The sequence below is a fragment of the Meriones unguiculatus genome, chromosome 1, assembly GCF_030254825.1.
Source record: "Meriones unguiculatus strain TT.TT164.6M chromosome 1, Bangor_MerUng_6.1, whole genome shotgun sequence".
Lineage (NCBI taxonomy): Eukaryota > Metazoa > Chordata > Mammalia > Rodentia > Muridae > Meriones > Meriones unguiculatus.
In genome coordinates, this window is record NC_083349.1 from 30304909 (window position 1) to 30328140 (window position 23232).

The 23232-nt window shown below is 47.9% G+C and overlaps 1 protein-coding gene across 3 annotated transcripts in view; it reads right to left on the reverse strand.

The window, feature by feature from the left end:
- Dtx4 (deltex E3 ubiquitin ligase 4) overlaps window positions 1-15993 on the reverse strand; it is a 34386-nt gene extending 18393 nt beyond the window's left edge. Inside the window, exons 1-3 of one of the 3 annotated variants that reach the window (XM_060386962.1) lie at window positions 15971-15993; window positions 5993-6719; window positions 892-953 (exon numbers count right to left, since the gene is read on the reverse strand). In XM_060386962.1, coding sequence (XP_060242945.1) covers window positions 892-953; window positions 5993-6612 — 682 coding nt within the window. In that variant the 5' untranslated portion in view covers window positions 6613-6719; window positions 15971-15993. Of the gene's footprint in view, window positions 1-891; window positions 954-5992; window positions 6720-13976; window positions 14125-14906; window positions 15121-15970 lie in introns of those variants that run through there. The other 2 variants (XM_021661235.2, XM_060386957.1) reach the window with 2 other exon arrangements.
- Between the last annotated feature and the right edge of the window lie 7239 nt (window positions 15994-23232).

Here is a 23232-nt window from a genome sequence, read left to right on the forward strand (position 1 = left end):
GGCACACATACGCAGTTGCATGCTTGAGCGTGTGGGTGTGTGAAGGGCAGAAGAGAGCTTTGCAAGGTGTTCTTCAGAAGCCAAGCACCTCACTCTTGTTCTAGCCCCCACGCTCATCTCCTTTCCTTTCAGGAACAAGTCTCTGTCCCACAATCATGTCTTTTGTTTGTTTGTTTGTTTTGTGACCCACTGATTTTGGCCAGGGACTTCTGTGTGACCATTAGCGCACGGTGGGCTTAACTGAAGGTTAACGACTCTCCCCTCTCTCAGAACCTATGAGCAGCTACTAGTTCAATAGGGATGCGATAGGGATGTGCAGGGCCCTCTGAGGCCCTCTGCAATCCATTCTTATGGAGGCCCCACGTAGGCAGCCACAGCTAGTGTAAGATCACAACTGAACTGTGTAACACTGAGAAGTTGGAATTTACACCCTTCTCCCTGTCTTCCACATCTTTCATGCTTCTCACCCCCTCTTCCATGATGTTACCTTCAACGCTGGAGGGGATGGTCACCTTGTTTTTGGGACAAGGTATCATGGGCCTGTACCTCCCTGGGAAACTGGTGGCCAGCGAACTCCAAGAACTTGCCTCTCTTTTTTTTAATTAAGCAGGGATTCTGGGATAGAACAAATGTCCTCATGCTTGCCAGTCAAACACTTTGTTAGATGAGCTATCCCCCAAGACCCCTGGCATGCTCAGCTTTTGGCACCGTGCCCAAGTTTTCTTGTTCCACTCCTAAGACATCATTTTCTTCAGTTAGCATCTAAATTCTCTCCTCTTTATAAATTAGTGGTCACTAGCTATTCCTTGATTCTGATTTTTTCAATTAATTAATTAATTTATTTATTTATTTTTGCCTAAGCCAGCCCAGGCCAGGTTAGTTAGCTCTTACCTGCTAAGGCAGGATTGACAGGGCTGGACCCATTCAAGTTTTTCACAGGCACAGTGGGGACCCTGTGGAAGGAAAGGGCAGATGGATTATGATGTTGACAAATAGAATGAACCAGTGTTCAAACCTACCAAAATGCATTAGGTTCTTAACATATCAGTGGGAGGTGAGAGGTTTAAACTGAACTCAGGAATGCAGAACGGGTCCGTTATCCCCAGGGTCAAAGCAGGGCATCCCCAGCTCTGCATTATCTGCCAGTACCTCCACCTCAGTTACCTTAACCTGTTGTCAGTCTCTTCTCATCACATCTTCACTCTCGGTTCTTGCTGGTCCCCCTTCCTGCCCGTCATGTTTCCATCTGAGTGCCTTTATAAATGCTTCTTCTACCTAAGGTGTTCTTCCAAGTCACCGCCCATTTCCACCTACACTTCCTTAGTGTGGGCTACAATGCAGCAGATCTTCAGCCGAGATCAGAGTCCCATCCTTCTCCCCAAATCCATGTACCACAGGAATCTGCATCCCCCCTCACCCCCCCCCAGCTCCTCAGAGGGTGGATATGTTGCAATCTCTTGTCCAGCATTTGGAAACCACTGCCTGAACAGCTGTCACTTCTCCTTGTCCCAGAAACTTATAAACACAAGCAAGTCTTCTCCCCTCCCTGTCCTCCTTGGCTCTGGAGAGGAGCCCACACAGCTGCCTGGGAAAGGCCAGGCCGCCCACGGAGAAAGCATCAACAGAAAAAATACAGGATACGTAGAGATGGATCTTGTGGCATTCCCCTCTGCCACCCAGGCTTCCACAGCTGGCTTGGAGAAGCCAGTGGGCCTGCTGACAGATGCCCCTGGGAGCCAGGAAGCCTGAGAATCCAGCTGGGGTCGGGCTGTGCTGGGAAGTCAGAAAGATGAAAGCAATATTTATTTATTTCTCTATTTGAAAAGAACTCATTGAACCATACTTTGGGACAATTATGCTTAATGCTGGAGATGCAACTGTGAGCATGACACCCAAAGGCTCTTCCTCTATGGGCTATGATTCACAGAGCTCCTATCTGGCTAGGGGCAATCCTAACTGCTCACAACAGAAAAATCTACTCAGTCCTCCAACAATCTGTGCAAGAGGTACTACTGTCAATCTCACAGCATAAGTAACAAAGTTGGGACACACAGAGGTTCGGCCAACTCGCCCAAGATTGCAATTAAGAGTCCAACACACAATATCTGGCTCCAGAGTCCTTTCACTGTGCCTCCCATGATGCCAAGCTTTGCATCGCACCATGCTGCAACAAACAAAGTCACCGTTAGAACAGAAGAAAGGCCTAGCAGCCAGGTCTCTCTGTCCCACACAGGTTCATTATGGTGTGGTTCCTCTGTGAAACAGTGAAGCACATAAGAGGATTTGGTGTTTACGTATCTGGCCAACCCAAATGCTACTTTTCTTTCTGAACCTCCCCCTTGAATCAAACAAGACCGGATATGGGGAGGGGAAAGCTGTCTCTAAAACAAGAGTCACTAGACCAAGGAAAGAGGAACAGACTTGATGGGGGTTCTGGAAATGACCAAACACTGCAAATAACACGAAGTCAGCCACTGCTTGAGCCTGGGGTCTGGTTTTATTTCCCATTACACTACTTGAGAGGAAGGTGACTGGGAAGCCCCTCCAGGGCAGATCTGCCTCCCCACTGTACCTGAAGAGGCTAGAAGACCCTGCCTCCTGTGGGACATCCCCTGGCTGCCCACCAGGGGACAACAGTCCTGCACCTGCCTCTTTTGGTGCTCTCCATGACTCCCACCTCAGCTGATTAAAAAATGAAAAAACAAAAACAAAAACAAAACAACAAAGCTGTGATCTGAGTGACAAAGGCCACCTTTGTTTCCAAAAACTGGACTGGCAGGTTTCCACACTCTATCTGGTCAACCAGGAAGTACTCCAATCTTTGAAGCAGCCCAAGAATTGTGGAATGTGAAGTGGGGGTGTGTGGTTTAGAGATAAGAGGAAACCTGTTTGTGGAACCTCTGAACACTCAAGGAGATCAACCTGTGAAGCCCACCTGCCTCTGTGTGTCAGGAAGGGCACAATCTGGTCCCTAGAGCTCAGTAAGAGTGCAGGGCTGTGTGTTTTACCCAACACTGACACCAGACATGGAGGGAGAAATGGAAAATGGCTGTCCCATCTGCACTCAGCCTGCTTGGCTTTTGGTAGTGCGGGCCAGCGCCTCTGGGTTCTGTGATCACATCTGCCTGCTTTTACCCCAGCTGTAAACAAGACTCGATAAACGTCTGCTCCCTTGGGGTCCCCGTGAGGCTGTAGGATCTAGGTCAAGCAGTTGGTAAACAGCTGAGCGTTTGTGCAAATTTGGGCAACTGTTTACACTTTGTATTTTCCAATTGTTGGAGGACTAGATTTCTTCCACTTCCTGCTTTAACAATCCAGTTTTCTCACATTCTTGAGCACAGGGTATCAGGTATTGAGGGCAGAGTTAAAAGCCCAGCAGTACTGCGGACTGAGAGCAGGCAACACCTGCCTACCTTCCCCCACGGTTCCTGGTTAAAATGAAAGCGCTAGAAAACCTGTCCTCTGCCCTTGGGGCCTCAGCTATCTGAGCCCCTCCTTCTAGGAAGCAGCAGCCCAATAACAGGCCTGCTTCTCACATCACCACTCCCTCTCCCAGGCAACTCAGTCAAAGCCCTTGCACCTAGCCATGTACTGGCCAATCAGAGACAGCCCTTCCCCCATCCTCTCAGACTGTTGCCACTTATGGGGGTGTTCAAGTTTTTAGTTCCATTGATAAAACTGAGGCGAGAGAGGAGCTGACCCAGTGGAGGGGAAGGGGGCTGAATGAGGTGTGTGGGGGGGGCTATGCCTGCAGACCCCATGTCGTCGAGAAGGCTAGTGTTTTCTGAGTTATTCACCAACCCAGGAAGCCTCATGAAGGACAATGGCCTTGTCTCTAAGGCAACCAGCAACCATCCCTGGCTGGAGGTACACAAGCCTGGACTCTGGGGGGAGAGGGGTGACTGCTGCCCTGTATAGACCTCCCCCCACTTTTCAGAACCTCCTGCCTGTGTCTCTGAATAATTCACTGCATCTTTTGTTCCCTGCCGAGACTTTCTCTTCATCCCACATTGCCTGCCCTCCCTGATCTTCCTCTTCTTCTTCTTTTTTTTTTTCTTTCCTGTGGGAAAGTTGCTTAAAGAGGTCATGGGCAGAGAGGATGGGGACCAGCCTGTGTAATGACAGAAGGTTGACGGCAATGCCAGACAAAGAGGATAACACACGCTCATTAGCGGCCAAGAAACGCTGGAAGAGAAGATGGCAATGGGGTGGGGGGGCATAAAAAGGTGAGAAGAAAGGGCAGGAAGACAGAGAGAGGTGGGAGGGGGCTCCCTTTCAGAAAAACAGAGCAAAGCGACTCATTTCTATAGCCCTTTTGAAACTGCACTGCCTGGACTGCCCTCCTTTTTTCCTGCGTGGTAGGGGAACAAAGAAAGCAAATGAAGCCTGTTGAATTCCTCAGACTTATTGCCGTTCAAGTTGATCTCTGGGTATCTGTCTCCGTGATGGCATGAGGTCACTGGGACATTTGTCAAGGGGGATAGAAATGAGGTGTGAGTTGGATGTGCTCAGCTTTGATTTTAGTTCAGTAACAACACGAGTGTATAGCGGTTACCATCATCATCATCACCATTGACAGCTAATGCCCCCTGGACTCTGTGTGGTCTCTAGACTGGAGGCCTCATTTAACCCATGTGGCAACCCTACAACTGAAGTACTATTACAGTGTCACTCAGTAGCTAAGAGCACCAGAGATGGAGAAGAGCAGCAGCAGGATCCAGGTACCTCTTCTCCTCCATCCCACACTTCACCATCGAGGAAGCCATGAGCACCCCAGGCCTCTGACTAGCATTAGAATTTGCCTTCATCTTCATTGAGGCTTTAGCCAAAACAGTGATGGAACAGCAGACAAAATAAGTCTGAGGTAAGTGCCCATGTGTAAAATACATCAGTGAAAGTAATGGGATAATACGGGCAAGCACATCTGGGACTTGTCAAGGGGTCAACCCTGTCAGTGAGAGGACTCCACAATGATCCCCTGAGCAGGTTTTGCAAACTTGGGATCATCATTTGATACACAGAGACACTGACCCTTGCACAAGTGAGAGGCAGAAATAAAGGCTGTCCCAGCCCAGCGTTCTTCCATTCAGCTGCACATCTTTCATCTCCCTTCCCTATGTTAAGACTCTATGTTGAGCTCCAGCTGAACGTCTATGGAATTGCCTCAGGGCAGCCTGGATTTTCAGTCTAGGGACTCATTCCAGCTCTACAGCCTTCTCAACCGTCTAAGCCACAGGGCAGCAGCAGGGCCAGGCTTCTGGAGAGAAAGGGAAGGCAGTGTGTGTGGGTGTGATGGGATGACAAGCAGCCAGCATGTCAGGCAAAGGCTGCTGTGGGCACTGCAGTGTCCTGGGCATTCTCATTTGATGGATGAGGGGCATCAGAACAAAGAAACATTAACAGCGCTTCCAACAGACCAGTATGTCGTGAGAATGCCAAGATGGGGCACAGAAGAAGGAACCTTGCTTGGCACCTATTGTATGCCTGTCCTAAGGAAAAGACCTGCTAGGGAAGGGGGACTTACAGGGCTAGACTCCTACAACATACTGGATTTTCTTCATCTATGAAATGGGGTAATGTCTCCAGAGTCATTATAAAGATTAGAGATGAGATTATAAAACCATCAAACCAGAACACAGTGAGCTGAACGAAGCCTCCCTAAGACTCTCTGGCATAATCATCTGTGCCCCTCTCGGAGATAGTAACACGGGCATGCCTGCATGCCTGCGGTGCTCACTAATGATGAATTCAGAGAGCTATGCGTGGCTCTTGCTTCAGACCACATGGCAAGTAAGAGGCAAAACCTCAGTTAGATCCAGACCTCATGGTGCCCTATTGTAAAAGCCCTCCTGTCCACCTGCCAGGGCACCTCAGCCTAAGAAGACGAGGTGTGCCTGTTCTGGCCAGTGCCTCTTGCTGTCTGACCCAGGGGTGAGTCATGCACTGTCTCTGAGGTGGGTAAGTTCTCTGTGGCAGCCATGGAAACACCTACCCCGAGGCAATCAGCACCCGGGACTGGGCAATGGCCAGTCGCTGCAGGTTGGACCGATTCAAAGTGGCCAGGGCAACCCTTCCAGTCTTCCTGTTGCTTCCCTGTGGGCTGGTGGGGGAGCCTACAGTCGCCCCAGCTGGTGTGTTCGCGACTTGTCTCCGGATCGCCTGCGTTGGGGCCGTCTTCCCTGGGGCGCGGATAGTGCCTGCAGTGTCTAGCGGCTTTGCCCCAGGGCCAAGCGGCGGGGGCATCTTGCCCACTCCAGAGGGGGGTGTGTTCTTGCGTGTTGCTGAAGGCTGTTGAAGGGGCCCGGTGCCGCCATGGACCACAGCAGCCTTGACGCTCATCACCAAAACACACTGTGGACAGGAGCAGGGTGGTGCGGGCGGGGAGGTGGCTGTTCCAGGACTGACCGGCCACGACTGAGCCTTTGGCATAGTGCCGGTGACCATGGGGTAGATGAGGTCTAGCCGGCGGCGGACGCGGCGCTGGCGCTGGGTCTGCCTATTGATCTGGCCCATGGTGTTAAAGTCTATAATGTAGCTGAAGCCAATGGAAGTGAGGTCGATCCACGGGTGCTGCTTCTCATAGGCATGCTGAATGGTGATGCCGACCTCCATGTCATAGGGCGTCCAAGAACCATTGTCATTCTCCCACTCCCACACCACGCCCTTCCCAGGGGCTGAGGATGGGTCGTAGTAGTTGCGGCGAACTGGACGGAGAGTCCCTGTCAAAGTAGGAGAGAGGAGGGGTCAGAGTCATAGAATCCCTCTGATTTCTATTAGATTGACAGGTAAACACAAAAGGAGTCCCACTGTGTGGCAGGCCCGATGCTGCCTAATTGGGTGTCAGTTTGAATAAGACTTATTCAGAAGCCTACGAATAATCCAGGGCAGAAGTAGACAAAATCACATGGGGGCCAGGGGAAGCACTGCCAAGCAGCAGGTTGCACCTCCAAGCTTGGGGTTCAGGTATATTGGTTTTCAGACAAATCAGTTTGCTTTCCAGCTAATACAGAACACCCCAGCCAACTCTTGTTCAGAGAAAAAGGATAATTCCTCCCTGGAAGTTTTTGTAAAACAAACAAACAAACAAAAACACTGAAGGTTTACACAGTCAATGAATATGAACTCACGCATGCCAAGATTTCTCATAAATGTCTGATAACTTTCACACAGGAAAGAAATGTCCTTATGCGTAGAGAAATGGTAACAGGCCATCCCTGAATATCCCCACACCCAGGGCTATGGAGGAAAAGACACAGAGCTGTGGAAGTCCAGAAGAAAGGGGGACTTTGCTTCCATATAGAAAGCCAGAGGCTGCAGCAATAAAGCTCACCATGGCTAATTCAGAACACATTAAAGAGAAGGGAGAATTGGGTTGGTGAGATGGTTTGCTGGATTTGGATTCTAAACCTGATGACCTGACTTTGACCCCTAAGTTCCACATGGTAGAAGGAGAAAACTGACTCCCATAAGTTTTCCTCTGACCTCCACATGTCATGGCTCAACCCACCTTCTGTCCTGCCAAAACAAATAAATGTTTAAAAAAATTTAAGACAAAAATGTGTTATTGGGAGATGGGGCATCATCTTGAGAGAACTTTCATCCATTTCAGAAAACTGAGTCTTTTATCAGTAAAAATAACATTCTCAATGGTCAAAAGAATCATTTAATAATTATCTAAGATTTTCTTCCAAGAAACTCAACCCTTCTAAAGATAGCATCCTCTTCATTTGATGGTCTCCCAGGGGGTTTGGAAAAGCCAGGGTGGTTACAAGATAATGGGAGAGCACAGATGACCCAGCAGGACCACAAGGGAATTAATCTACAGAGTTGCTGCCTTTTTCCTCTCCCTACCCTAATCCCAAATTCTGTCTTCAACCATGACCCATTTCATGGCATCAACATCAAGGCTCAAGGCTAAAGAGGGCTCTGAGATGCTGGGGGTTCCTGCATCTGCCAACCTAAGCTCTATCTGAGGAAGGGGTGGGAAAAGACTCCCTTTTCCTGGCCTCCGACCCACCCCCTCCTCCAACCCAGAGGGAGACACCATGACTGGGACAGAATCCCATTCAAGGGGGAAAGAAAGGAACAATGGTTATTCAGGCCTTTGCCAGGGTCATAACCCACTCCCCACCCCATCTCCAAGCCCCTTAATGACCCAAAACATCAACATTCAGAGAAGGAGAACAATCCTCTATTCAGTGCCAAGACCTCTGCTGGGGGCCCTGGGGTATCAGGATGGGGGGGGGCGCTGTTCCTGGGTTAGCCTCCATTTCCTTCCTCAGCAGCAGGTCAGCTTTCTGGGGAACAAAGCACAGGGTCCATGGGTCCAAAGAGGAGGTCCCATCGCTTCCTGCTGTGGGAGGAAGTCTCCTTTCCTTGTCTCTTAGGTTTCTACGTAGCTACTTCAACAGGTGGATTTGAAAATTAAATGAAGAAACAAGTATAAAGCTACAATTAGGGACCTGCCACCCAGCAAATGCACAATCAAATGGATGGGGATTATTATCGTAGTTCATCCTTGAGATGTTAGGGAAAGCACAGTTTAGAGAACACTGTGTGTGTGTGTGTGTGTGTGTGTGTGTGTGTGTGTGTGTGTGTTGGAGAGATGCACGGGGGGAGAATAGGAAATCACCCTGCCCTTATTTGCACAATCTTTACACTCAGACAGGTACCCAATTCTGTACAAATTCCATGGCAATCATATAAAACATCTTTTATATAGTTAAGAAAATTAAGTTCAGAGAGTTTAATGACACTTGTAAAAATTCCCTCTAGAGAACTGGAGCAATGCACTTCTTACAAATGCATTTAAAAGGAATTTTTTATTTTTGTTTGATTGTTTTTTTAGACAATAAAGTTATCAATCCTGAAAACGTCTAAACATTGTCTCTGAACTCTCTAGACCATGTCCTGGCTCCATGCACACGTTCCTAGTTTATCTCCTTCTATCCTCTGTATTTTCCACTACTTCTGTCAAATGGAGACCCCCTTAATTCTCAGGCATTCCATTGCAGCTCCCCAAGTATTCACAACCTTTCCACCCCCTTTTCCATTTTCACCAACTGAAATTCTCCTCTCTTTCAGTTCTTTTGCCACTGTTCACCCATTCTTGAAATGTTCTAGCCCAAGCCCCGCCCCTCAGGAAGTTTGAGGTGCAGAACTTGGCTGATTGTTTTCAGATGGCGAAGTTTACTGTTCTTGTAGGTGCCGACTGGGGGCAGGGACACGGCTGTGTAGCTCTTTGTATTCCACTCCCTAGCGCAATGTCTGGCAGTTATAAAAGCACCATAAACTGTGCCACGATTGATTGAACACTCTGGCTACTATCATATTTACTCGTTGATGGCATATTGCTCAGCATCCCATTAGTTGCTATGGAGAACACAAAACTCAGGCATTCCTCAAGCGGAACACAGTCTCAAAAGGAGTGAGGAGACAAATGTGAGTGGTTGCCTATGATGCAGAATGAGCCAAAGGACACCAAGAAAGTGCAAGTTGGCAGGAAAAATGACTAAACCCCTTCTCTGCTTAAATATTCCCATAATATTTCCTCGGGCTAGGATCAGATCTCCGTTCTCACCAACCTCTACAGCTCCTTCTCCCCACTTTCTCTGCACACGTGTCTTTCACATTGGCCTCCAGGCTCTCCCACTGCTATTCTTCTCTGACTCTGGGACTCTTCGTGATGCTAAGTTCTCCCTCTGGATCACTCAGCAAGTCCTCCGTTTGCTCTTTCAAGTTAAATAAGACTCGTTTCACCACGAGGAAACTTCTACCTATGACCAAGTCAAAATCCCGTTCCTACTTTTTAACAGCACTGACCCTGAGGTCAGTGAAGTTTGCAGTTGTCTATGTGGCTAATTAGACGCCTCCCTCCCTAGATCCTCAACCTGGTGACAGCAGGCATAAAACTGTCCACCCTTGCTCTGTCCCAAAGGCTTGACATGCCCCGGGGGCTCAAGAAATACTGATTAATAGCTGAAGTAGTGACGGTTTGCAGACCTTTTGAAGAAACAGATGACAAATGACCTAAGACTTGAAAGATAAAGAATTTCACTAGTCAGATGGTAGGAAAGGGCATTACTTCAAGGGGGAACTGTGTGACTAGCTGGAGTAGAGGAAACCTCCGTGTTCCTGGGGAAACCTGAGGCATGGAGGACAATGCTAGAGCCGGGGCATGGACGGTCTGGAAAGTCAAGCTGTGATGGATTTTGTTTTCAGGTAATGAAGAGCTGGTGAAGCGGTTTAACGCGTTAAGCGACAAGAGCTAAGCTGCTCACCTAACCAGCTCAGAGTGAGCAGACAGCTGTTGGTGAAGGCAGAAAGAGAGGTGGGAGACCCTACAGAGAGGGCTGGGCGGCTGGACGCTCTGCAAATGAGGTCTCAAGACCACTTGTTCCTAATCCACAGAGGTCCAGCAATGACCTCAAGACCCAAGAGCTTTGGCCTGGGAATCCAGTTCTCTCCACGCACATTAACATTCCAACTGACAGCTACACGTTTTTGCATTCCAGGACATATTAGCCACTCTGCCTCTGGATAAGAGAACGAGTCAAAGAATCCTGAGGCTGACCACGAGGAAACAGCAAAACGGTAACAAACAGGAATGTGAAGATGAGCTAATTTTTGGAGAGAAAGTTGCTGAATTCACTTCAGCCCTTTGGTATATTAAAAATATACAACCTTAAAACCAAAAATTTGGGAGATGAGAGAAGGTGAGATCTCGCCTTCTGGAGCAGTGGTTCTCAACTTCCTTAATGCTGTGACTCTTCTATACAGCTCCTCATGTTGTGGTGACCCCAACCGTAAAATTATTTTCATTGCTCCTTCATAACTGTGACTGTGCTACTTTCACGAATCATAATGTGGACATACGGCATGTGACCACGGTGGGGATCGTGACACACAGGCTGAAACTACTGCCCAGAATATCCCAGCCCTGAGCCATTCTAGAACCAGGACCATGGGTTAGGTACTCTGAAGACATTCCATCTTGTCCTATAATGTGATGATCCAGGAAAAGGGTCTCCCATACGGTAAGAATACAGAATGTTCGCGAACATCCTGTAGGAAGAGAAGGAAACGTTGCTTTCTCCCAGGCACCCAGACACAAGCATCCGAAAGCATCCAAGAAGGTTTGTCTCTTGGGAAGCAGAAGACAGTACTCCAGGCTTAGGCTGAAGTCTCTAAGACGTGAAAACCAAACCTGCGCTTTTACGGGATGCAGTGCTCAGGCCCTAAGCTCCTCTTACTAGCACCGCTTCAGCCCACCCACCCTTAGCATAGAACACTCCATAAGGGCAAAGACTTGGATGTTCTATTACCGCTAGGTTCCACATGCCTGCAACTGCACATGAAATCAGTCCACAATGTTCGTAAATGCAGGAAAGGCGCAGGGGACATGTCGTTAGACTCGTAGCTCTGTCACTGACAGAGTAACTTGAACCCCTGAGCAATTTAAGCTCTTTCAACTTGTTCCTTTTTCTATAAAATCGAGATAACACTCTTCATAGAATCCTTGTGAAGATTAAACCAGACACCTGTGCAACTTTCATGGCCTATCATGGACATGTCTCCTCTATACTGTGGCATCCATATGCTCACCACAATGCCTTCCTCCTCCATTCCTGGGCTCACACTAGGTAGGAAGCAATACGAGAGATTTTGTCAAATCTTGTAATCCTACTCACTCCACTGGACTTGTCTCATTACATTAATGATGGGGGGGGGCAGGCCAGTACTTAAAACTTTGAGCTGGAAAGAATTAGCTCTTGCATCAACCTGTTTTCATAAAAATTATTGTTGGTGCAGGGGATACGACCCACACACCTGCAGAAGCCTATGCTGGAAGAAAAGGCCTCTTTGCTTCTCTTCAATCTGCAAAGGAAAAGGCCTGAGCAGTTAGGAAAAGGCCTCACTACAAAACAGAGGGAAAACGACAAGAAAGGACTATGGATGAAGCGACTTCACCAAGACTTGCAGAAATGGCCAGGATTAACTCCTACCCTCTTCTCTCCTTACCTTCTTCAATACTCTCCAGCCCAAATGCCAAACTAGCCTAGAATGTCGATCAGCCCCTATCTGCAAGAGTCTGGGGAAGGAGAATCCAGGGCAAACAGAAGCAGGCACATGGGTGTCTGCAACCTCCCTGCCATCTCCCTGGAGACAGTCTGGGTGCAGTCAAGAGCTCTGATAAATGGAGAGACCTAAGACTTACTAGGTATCCAAGCATACAAGTTCTGAAAAAAAGAGAAAGTGCTCATGTCAAATGCCTATAAAACAAGACAACCGAAGAGAGGAATTGCTGCTAGGTAGGGAACTTCGGGCTTGCCTGTCTTTGCAGGGATTTTTCTGGTCCCCAGCTTTAAACTGTGGCTTGGGAACAGTGGGTGATGTAATTAAACATTGCCAGGGCTTGGCTGAGGCTTCCTGGGAGCTGGTGGCTTAAAGTCCCCACCATGTCACAGTCTCATCAATGGTCTACACTGAGAGGAACTGAGTTGTTGTGTCGACGAAGAAGGAAGCAGAAGGGGGTTACAGCTGACACGAAGGAATTCTAATCCGAGCTGACGAGCTCCCTGGCAGCCCCACTGTTTCAAGGAAGTCAGCCTCCTGCCTTCAGCACCCTTGCCTAGCACTTGGAGTGGAAGAGAGGAGAGTGATGCAGGAAAGAGAGGATGAAACCAAAGCAGCGTGGATGTGAAACACAAGGGAATCTTCAAAAGCGTCCAGGCTGGGGTAGGTGGTGCCTACCGTCATCCTACCCCTCGGAAGGCGGAGACGGGTAGCTGGCCAGTTCGATGCCAGCCTGGATAAATACCTAGACCATATTTTTAAAAGGAGGGTGCAGAGGCAGAAAGAGCAGATCAGTGGCTAAGCACTTGCCTAGGATCACGGCTATTTCTCAGCCCCGGGCATAAAACAGAAGCAACTGCAGCGCTGAGAGGCCTGCCCTAACCAGTAGGCCATAGGTAACTGCCCTGGAGAAGAGCTAGCAGCAGCCAGACTCCGGGAAGGAGATTTTGTCACTATTTCCAAGTTCTTCAGAAGTTCACTTTTGTCAGGAGCAGCTTCTGCATCATGAATGCTCCTAGTTCTAAGTCCATCTTAGAGAGCTCCACTCAGTCACAGACTAAACCTCCTGCTTCCAGCAATGGGGCAGGGGTGGAGGCCTGTCCAGTGCTAGCACTGCTGGCTCTCCATATGCCGCACAGATATAGTCTGAAATAGAAACTTTCTGCTTTATTTTGGGCAAGCCTGGAACTCCCTGTCAGGCGGTCTGCTGATCCCACCTCCGGGGCTCAGCTGCTCCCTCCACACACACCCCACACACACCCTCCATCTGAGGCCTTGCCCCTTAATTCCATCTTCTCTCCCCAGATGCACAATGACATCTTCTTCCTACTCTCAGGCCGCACTTAATCCTCTCTCCCCACTTCCCAACATTTCTCTTTATTTCCTCCTTTCCTCAGTCTTCTCCGCTGCTTTTCCCCACTTTCTCTATCAAGGTTCAAGCCAGCCAGATGCTAAAACTTCTTTAATTCCTTCCCCCAGAAAGTTTTGCCCCCGTCGTCCACAATCATACAGTTCTTGGCAAAGAGGTTGCTCAGAATTATGACTTCAGATTCCAAGAGGGAGGAACTATACCTCTTTCCCATGACAATTCCAATTAGCACAGGATGTGAGGGCTTTCCTAGGAAGCTCAGAGGACCTGTCCAGCAGCTGTTCCCCCAGCCACAGGGCCCTCCTCCTCATCTCCTCTTCTCTCTCCCCACCACACCTGCTTCTCCCGGCTCTGAAGTCACACCCTTGGGAAAGGCCAGCCAGAATTCCAGAAATGACCCCTAATTGAAGAGATTACTCTCTGGAGACTGAAACTTGCCCCAAGTCATCAGTTAAGTCTGGACAGACTAGAGCCAAAGAAGAGAGCAACGTGTTTTCTTCCCCCTGCAGTGACTCAAAACCCGAACTCTAACCTCCGAGTTCCCATCCTGGCCGGGCTCCATACAGGCTGCAGAGCTGGGAGATTTGTGGCAGTCTTGGTTGCAGCTTAGGTTTTATGGAAAGATAAGTTTAGCGCCTTGGGAGGCCAGATTGATGGCCCCTGTGCACTACTTTAGGAAAAAACCTGGGGACAGTTTCTTCTCAGCCTTCTTCCTCCTTCCTGAATCTCCCCTCCTTCTCCTTCTCCATGGACAAAAGGAGCAGCTTCCCTGCCAGGCATTCCAGAGCCCAGGCCTTCCCCCTCCTCTCTCCATCTGCTCTGGCCTGTTGCTTCAGTGCTTGGAGTGCAGAGGCATCTGTGGGTGCCATCTCATCCAGGGTGCTCCAGCCCCGGAACCCCTGGTTCACTCTCTCTCCCCTCAATGTCCCAGCACCTTCACACACTGACTGCAGTTAGAGACTGGGAACCCCTATGCCTCTCCAAGCCCCACACCCAGGAGCTGGCAGTGGGAAGGCTGGGTCCATGGAAGAAGCCCAGAGGCAGTAAGGTTGAAGGGGGTGGAGGTGTATGGTAGGCCCAAAGGTGCCTGAGGCAAAGCAGGGTCAGCTGAGGTGTGAGCAGCCAAGGGGCTCAAAGAGCATCTTGCTGGGGAGTCAGCATTGCCCAGGGGCTGCAAAGCCCTAGAGTTCCCGCACAAAGGGCCACTAGGGGCTGAAGGGGCATGAAGGGGTCCCCCGCAGCCGGGCTGAAGCCGGGTTTGCATAACCAAGACACTTTAAAACTACTTGCAAGGACATTTACTAGGAGGTGGTCTCGGGATCCCGAGAGGATCTGGGGAAGGAAAGCACCTGCCCTCAACCTCCATCGCTGACACCAGCAAGCGAAGCTGCCCACTGGGTGGGTCACAGCGGACCCGCCAGGCGGAAGCTCCGGGGACAGACAGGGGATGTGGGCGGCTCACCCGTGTCTTGGCGGAACTGGTTCATGGACTGCAGGTCGATGATGTAGGGCGCGAGCCGGCTGTCCACCTGGCCCAGCACCACGCTGCCCCCAGCGCGGGGACCCGCGCGCACCACCGCCTCTATGTGGTGGCTCACCGCCGGGCTGTAGGGACGCCAGCGGCCGTGCTCGTTCAGCCATTCCCACACCACCACGGCCGAGGCCAGGAGCATGGCGAGCCCGGGGCTGCGGCGCGGCGCTGCCCGCCTCCCGGGCCCGGCCTCCTGCGCTTCCTCGGGGGCCGCCGCCTCCCGGTCTCAACCGCGCCCCTCGCTCCTCGCCCCGCGGCCGCGGGCAGCCTCAGCGGCGGCCCATGGGGAAGCCCGCAGCCGCGAAGACTCCGGGACGCCGACCCCGGGGCCGCCCGGCTCCGACCTCGCGCCGCCGGCCTCCGCCGCTGCTGCCGCTGCTCCGAGGGGTCCAGCGGCTTCATGCAAAGGCCCGGCCCCGCGCACTCGCCGCCCCGCCTTGCCAAGCCACCCGGGGGCGCGCGGCCCGAGCGCGGCGCTGCAGCCGCCTCGCACCAGTTGCGCCTGGGGCTCCGCAGGCGCCGGCGAGGATCGCGCCGCTCGGTCACGCCCTCCGCCCTCTCTCTCTCTCTTTCTCTCTCTCTCTCTCTCTCTCTCTCTCTCTCTCTCTCTCTCTCTCTCTCTCTCTGCACGGAGCGCGGCGGCCGCGGCGGCACAGCTCCCCCTCCCTGCGGCTCCGCTCGGCAGCTTTCGGGACTCGCCCCTCCCCGGCAGCGCGCCAGGGCGAGCTCGCGCCCGCGGACGCTTCCCTAGTCCCCGGGTGCCGAGAGCACGCGCGCCATCTCGGTCCCAGCGGCCACGGCCGGGACCCAACTTTGCCGACTCTGGAACTTTCTGTCTGTCTGTCTGTTTTCACCGCAGCACCGGCCGTGTCCGCGGCGCTAACTCGGATGCTCGCCTCTTCCTCTGGCTCGTGCACGCTCGGGCACCCTCGCACACACTCTCACACACACGTGCACGAACAGCCCCACGCCCTCCTCGTTCAGCCTGCTATTACCTCATCCTCGCCAGCATCCTTCTCTAACTGTCCATCAAGGATACAGAAGCCACGCCCCCTGGCCACTCGCATCGGCGCCCTAGAGCTTCCATGCCCTCTGCTGGTCCAAAACCTTAAGAGCAGATCAAAGACACTTGCGACCACTGCAAGCCAGTGCCATCTGTGTAGAGAGCAGAGAAGTTCTCTGTGGTCCATTTCTCTATTGTTAGAGTTAAAAGACACAAACTAGACTGATTCATCTTGCAGGGTCCATGTGAATGAAACTATGAGACAGCAGAACAAGTACAAGCTAGAGTCGCTCATTTTGGTCTTACTGGCTAAAGAGCGCAGTAATATGAAGTGCAGCTCTGACGGAAGGAGACTGAAGCCCGGATTAAACATTACCGCCGGACGTGGTACGTCACACTTCGCAGCTCCCTCATCTGAGAGGCTTGAGGCAAGACGATGGAGAAAGTCAGGCCACATATCCAGACCAGGTCCCCGAAAGTATTAAGTTAAACATTTTAAAGAGAATTACATATTGACCTTTTCAGGAAACACACTTTGAAACTTCACAAAGAATCGATCCGCTCTAACAAAGTAAAGATGGAATTACGAGTAATTTTAGATTGGCAATGAAATGATAAACCTTTTCTGGAAAAGCTTTTTCAGGACCTCATATGCTCTTTTTATGTTTGAGGAGACAATCAGAAAACTACTCCTAAACTGTTCCTAAACTAGGAATCCCCGGGTTTAGGAAGCTTAAATAGGTAAGCCTGGAGGGAAGGGTTATTAAGAAACATTGTGTCAAAGACAAACAGGAAACAAAAAGAAATAAACCCTTTCTTTGTGTCCATCTTGGTTTTGCCTTCGGTCTTCTTGTGTCTGCCATGACAACACAGCAGGGTATCATAGCAGAACTGAAATGAGTGACTGGGTGCAGTTCCCATTAGTAATTAGTTGTAATAGTTAACATCGATTGTTAGCTTGACAGGATCCAGATTCACCCAAGAGACAAGCTTACCACCATGCCTGTGAGGACCTAGGAGGATCAATTAACCAAGGTGGGAATGCCCACCTACCTGCGGGCAGCACCATTCCACGGACTGCAGTTCCGGAGGAGATTGAGAGTGGAGTGCCAGCATTCATTCCTCTTTTTCATTAGTTGTCACACTGTGACCAGCTCCCTCAGTTACTTCCCTGATGTCATGAACTGTACCCTGGAACTGTGAGTCAAACAGTAGCATTCCCCCCCTTTTCCGATATTTTATCACAGCAACAAGACAAGCAACTCACACATCAACTGTAGCTGCAAAAATACGTATGTAATAAGTCACACTAACTTATAATTCATGAAAGTGCTGATTTGCAAATAATTTCTAAGTTGATTGTAATTATGTATCTATCAACATCTTAAAACTGTTTTAAATATATCTCAACCTCAGCTAAAATTCAAACAACATACCATTTGAATGCCCAACCTGTATCAACAAAATAGTATCTTATGCCCATAAGTGACGTAAAACTCCTTAACCAAATGGCATACTCAATAGGTAATTTGGACTTATGATTTTTATAATGAAACCTCCCTGAGATTTAATGGAGCAAAGCCAGGCTTGAATTTGGTGATGCTTTAAAAAAATGCCACCCTTGCTCCCACAAGTTTTAATGAAGATGTATTTTTCTTCTTCCATGGAGTATTCATAGCAAAACGTCATTTTCCCCAGTCATCCATCACTGTGTAATAAACCACTCTGAAATTAGTGGCTAAAAAATGGCAGCAAGCTTTGCACCAAATCTGCAATTTGAGGAAGGCTTCAGAGCACTCTTAGTCTGGCTCAACAGCGTTAGCTCCAGGCACCTGGAAAAAAGATCCCTGGGGCTGGACTCATCTAGGCTCATCTGATAGCCCAGGGAGGGCTTTCTGTCCAGGACCTAAGCAATGTTGATGGCACCCTCACTGCAAAGAAGCTGGCTTCCAGCTAAGTGAGAACCCCCAGAAATAAAAAGCCAAATGGGAGCCGAATTACTCATTTGTTATTTAAATTTTGTTTTTAAAATTGTTGTAAATCTTCCCAGATCTTACTATTTCCCACTTCTTACATAAGATTTCATGCACACTGCCCAACAGTTGGCCATAAGTCTCAGCGTCTGCTTTGATAGTCTGCAGGGCAGAGCCTTTCAGAGGCCCTCTGTGGCAGGTTCCCAGCCTGTTTCCTGTTTTCTTCCTCCTCTGATGTCCTTCCTCTTTGCCTTTCAGGATGGGGATTGAGCATTTTAGTCAGGGTCCGCTCTCTTGATTAATTTCTTTAGATGTACAGATTTCAGTCAGTTCATCCTATATTACATGTCTATATGAGTGAGTATATACCATGTGTGTCTTTCTGATTCTGGGACAGCTCACTCAGGATGATCCTTTCCAGGTCCCACCATTTACCTGCAAATTTCATGATTTCCTTATTTTTCATTGCTGAGTAATATTCCATTGTGTAGATGTACCACAATTTCTGCATCCATTCTTCGGTTGAGGGGCATCTGGGCTGTTTCCAGCTTCTGGCTATTACAAAGAAAGCAAGGAGAGCAACAGAACCAGAAAATTTGAACACTGGTCTTCCCAGAGACTCATACTCCAACCAAGTACCATTCATGGAGATAACCTAGAACCCCTGCACAGATGTAGCCCATGGCAGTTCAGTGTCCAAGTGGGTTACATAGTAATGGGAAGAGGGACTGCCTCTGACATGAACTGATTGGTCTGCTCTTTGATCACCTTCCCCTGAGGGGGGAGCAGCCTTACCAGGCCACAGAAGAGGACAATGCAGCCACTTTTGATGTGAACTGATAGACTAAGATCAGAAGGAAGGAGAGGAGGACCCCCCCTATCAGTGGACTTGGGGAGGGGCATGCTTGAAGAAGGGGGAGGGAGGGTGGGATCGGGAGGGGAGGAGGGAGGGGCTTATGGGGGGATACAAAGTGAATAAAGTGTAATTAATAAAATAAAAATTAAAAAAAGTGAACTTCTTGTAAGTGCAATTTGTCACCAAAGAAGTACTAGGCGCTTTTTGAAATTATGGACCTTATGATGTGTTACCAACAATAAAAGAAAAGAAATCATAAAAAAAATGTTGTAAATCTCCCTTGGTTGAAAGACAGAGACTCTGTGTATCTCCTTTTTTTTTTTTTTTTCCTATCCAGTTATAGTAGAGGATAGACATACTACAATGCCCAGACCACACAAAGACAAGCCCAATGGGCATCTTAGACTTCATGTGGGCCCACTAGTTAGGGGAGTGGGGGAAATCTCCTACACAGACTATGTGTAGTCCTTCTGATCACTTCCCCCTCACGGGGCTTCCCTACCAAGACTGCAGAGAAGGAAGACTAACTCAGTCCTCCTGTGACTAAATAAGCTGGGGTGGCTGGGTGGGTGGGGGTCTCCCCTATTCCTCAGAACAGAGAGAGGGGATGCGGGACAAAGGGTGGGACTGGGAGGAGAAGAGAGGGGGCCTATGACCGAGATGTGAATTGAATTAATCAATAAAAAGCTATAACATACATTGGTACTGATACCGACACAATCAAAATTCAAAAGTTACATCGTGATCCTTTGTCGATCTGTCCTTGTGTTATGCACTGTATATTATGAACTGGACAGTGTTCTCGGTCGATTCCACTTACCGAAGCAGCAAGCACTCCTCAGTCACCGAGTCATCTCTCCAGCCTCTGATTTTGTGTTGTTTTGTTTTTAAAGAATGTCATGTCAATAGAAACATAAGCAACTAGTCTCTGGTGGGTCGGATTTTTACACTAAGCACAACACTCTGAGTTATGCCTATCAGTTATGTGCCTTTTTATCTTCAGATACTGTCCAGCGGCACCAGTAAGTCAGTTTGTTCTTCTGTTTCTCCATCGAAGAACGTGTGAATTGTTTCTGGTTTGGGCTATTAAGAATAAAACCTTCTACGAACGGTCTCATTCAGGATTTGGAGTGAACACTAAGCTCCGTTTCTCTTTATAAATATCCAGCATTATGACTTGCAAGATACTAAGGTAGTTGCACCTTTTGTATTTTTTTAACACTGTCAGTTTTTCATTTTCCGTTTTCTCTTAACATATTTATCATCTTCTCTCTACATCCTCACCGGTACTGTTTAACGCCAGCATGTTGTTTTAGCCTTTCGGATAGAATTGTAGCTTTTGTGCACCGCCCTCCCTCCGCCCTGTGTGTGTTTCCTGGTAGGCATATTCAACAGCTTTCTGCGTGACTATTTGCCATCTGTATAGTCCCTTTGATGAAATGTCTGCTCATGTCTTTGGTTTGAAAAATACTTACCAAGCTGTAACGTATCTTTCATATTCTTTACGGAGTCTCTCCAAAGTGAAAGTACGACTTAAGATTTTCGGCGCTATGCTGAGTACAGCACTGAGAATGGGCGTGCTTGCCTTGTTCTTAATCTTACAAACACAGCATCTGTCTTTCATTATTAAGAATTATAGTAGCTGTGGGGGTTTCTTTTAGATTCTGTTTGTTAAAGTGAAGAAAGCTTTCTTTAGCCTGTAAGTTTTAAAACTATAAACAGATATTGAGTTTTATGACATATTTGTAGCATTTATTGACAGAATCATTTAACTTTCTTTGATATGGTTGCTTTTCAAATAATGCAATGTAGATTTGCTTCCTTAGGATACAACCTGTTCAGTCACACTGTGTAATTAAAAAAAATATTGCTGAGTTCTGTTTAATATTTTATTAAGTATTTGAGGTCATACATTTATGAATGATATTTTTCTGAAATTTTTTTAGTTCATTTCTTTTTTTCTTCTTTGTGCTGTCTTTGAATGGATTTTGGAATCCAGGTAATATGAGCTTCATATTAAGTAAGTTGGGAAATTTTCTATGATCTTCTAATTCCTGAAAGGGCAATGTGAATTCTTCTCTAAAACATCTAGGTGTAAACATTTCTTTTCAGAAATTTTTAAGTTAAGTTAAATTTTCTTAGTTGTTACAGGAGAGTCCAAGGAGTTATCTTTGCACATTTTAAGACTTTATTCATTTCTTCAAAGTTGTGGAATATATGTATGTGCATTTCTTCACAGTCTTTCTTTGTTTTATATATATATGCTATCCTCTTTGCCTATCACGATCTTTCATTTAATTCATATTTGTATTTGAAATTAATCTGTCTCTTAATCTTTCCCTTTATTGCCCTCATCATCATCATCAGTAGCTGTAGGAGTAGTAGCAATAGCAGTAATAGGAGTTCATTCTTTGTATATCCATTTTGTCATTCCCTTTTTCTAAGCTCTGTGTGTGCAAGGTTTTGTTCCTGTGTGTGAATATAAATGTGTCTGTGTGCATATGTGTCTATGTATAGTTTTCTTTGTGTGTGCGTGTGTGTGTGCGTGTGTGTGTGTGTGTGCGTGTGTGTGTGTGCGTGTGTGTGTGTGTGTGTGTGTGCGTGTGTGTGTGTGTGTGTGTGTGTGTGTGTGCGTGTGTGTGTGTGTGTGTGTGTGTGTGTGTATGTGTGTGTGTGTGTGTGTGTGCGTGTGTGTGTGTGTGTAGGCCACAGATTGAGAATATCTTCCTTACTCATTTTTAAACCATTTTTCTGGATGCAAATTTTCTTACCGGCCCTGCAGCCTGGCTGTTTGGCTAGGCTGGCTGGTCAATGAGCTTCAAAGATCCACCTGTCTCTGCTGTCGCTGCTTCCCCTAGTGCTGGGTTCCTGACACTGTCATCATGTCTAACTTTGATGCAGATGCCGAGGATCCAAATCAGGTCCTCGTCTGGCACAGCAGGCATTTTACCTACGAAGTCCTCTTCCCAGCCTCTTTTCCCACATTCTTGGAGTAGAAACCGTGACATATTTGAGACACTAGTATTCAAACATAAGCATTTATGTACTCAATTCATCCCCCCAACACTGCTTTAACTGTTTCCCACAAATATTGCTGTGTTTATATTAGCTTTCACTCAAGTCAATGCATTTCTCGCGAGATTTCCTCTTTGACACGTGGGTATTCTGCTCGTATCCCCACACTGAGGAGATTGACCTGGTGTCTCTCTGTTACTAATTTCTAACCTGATTTCATTGCAGTCATCAGCTAAAGTAATACAATTCAACTTTTTAAACTTATTGTGGTGCGTTTTGTAATTCAAGACGTGTTCTTTGCCTGCGTGCAATGGTTGCTCAAAAAAAAAGAAAGTGTGCTTTTGTTGGTTCGAGAAGTGTTCGTTGCACTGTATCGGCGTATGGCGTTTGTTTAGTTCTTCTGCGCGTATACTCAAACTGGTTTTCTATGCAACTGCCCTGCAAACTTCTGAGCAAGAACTGTTGACTTTTTCAGTCATAACCATGAACTTTTATTTTTCTTCTCTTAGCTCTAATAGGTTTTGATTAATATTTCCTGTCATCTTGCTGTTTTGTGTGTCCACGTTTAAGATTGCTGTCTTCCAGGTGAGACATTTTTATTATCAGATGATAGTCTTCTGACTGGAAGTATGTTTCACCTGATATCTAGGGGGTGAGTTTGGGACACAAATTATCAGAGCTGACTCCGCAGCGTCTGGAGATTAAGGTCGGACTACATGACCCTCCCAGGAAAAACTCTGACGTTATAACTTGAGCAACCTTCCCTGGTCGGCAATCCTCCACGCTCGTTGTCGTCCATTGTTGTTGAAAGAATCACCTTTGTCCATACAGCTCACTGGCAGAAGACAACTGATATATAAATCTAAATATGCCGCATGAGGTCTGTGTGAAAAAAGCCGTCAAACCAAATCAGCGAATGATCAAAATCGATTGGGAAAGATGCATCATGGGAACACTCAAAATGGCTAAGTTGCCTTTATAACAAAAACAAACTTGATCAATAGATCGAGTGAAATTTCTATAGAATTCCTACTAAGGTAGTTTTGAAGACAGTTGATGAATTATGCTGGTTTAATTCTACAGCTGCTCTAATCATGGCCATGACTTGAATGGAAGGGTTTTCTAGAGCTCGTATGTTCAAAGGTAAGACCCACAGTAATATCACTAAGAAACCGAGGTGCAGTGAGTGAGATGAATATCCCCATAAAAGGTTTTCAAGGAACTAGTTACCTTCTGTGTTTGCCTTCTTGCATTCTGTCATCCAAAAGGACCATCTTGGAAGCTGAAAGTGAAGCTTCATCAGAGACCAAATCTGTAAAATCGGTGCTTTGAGCATGTATGTCCCAGCTTCTACAGTTTTAAGTGCAAATATCTGTTATTCATAAATAACCTGCCTGATGGCATTTTATT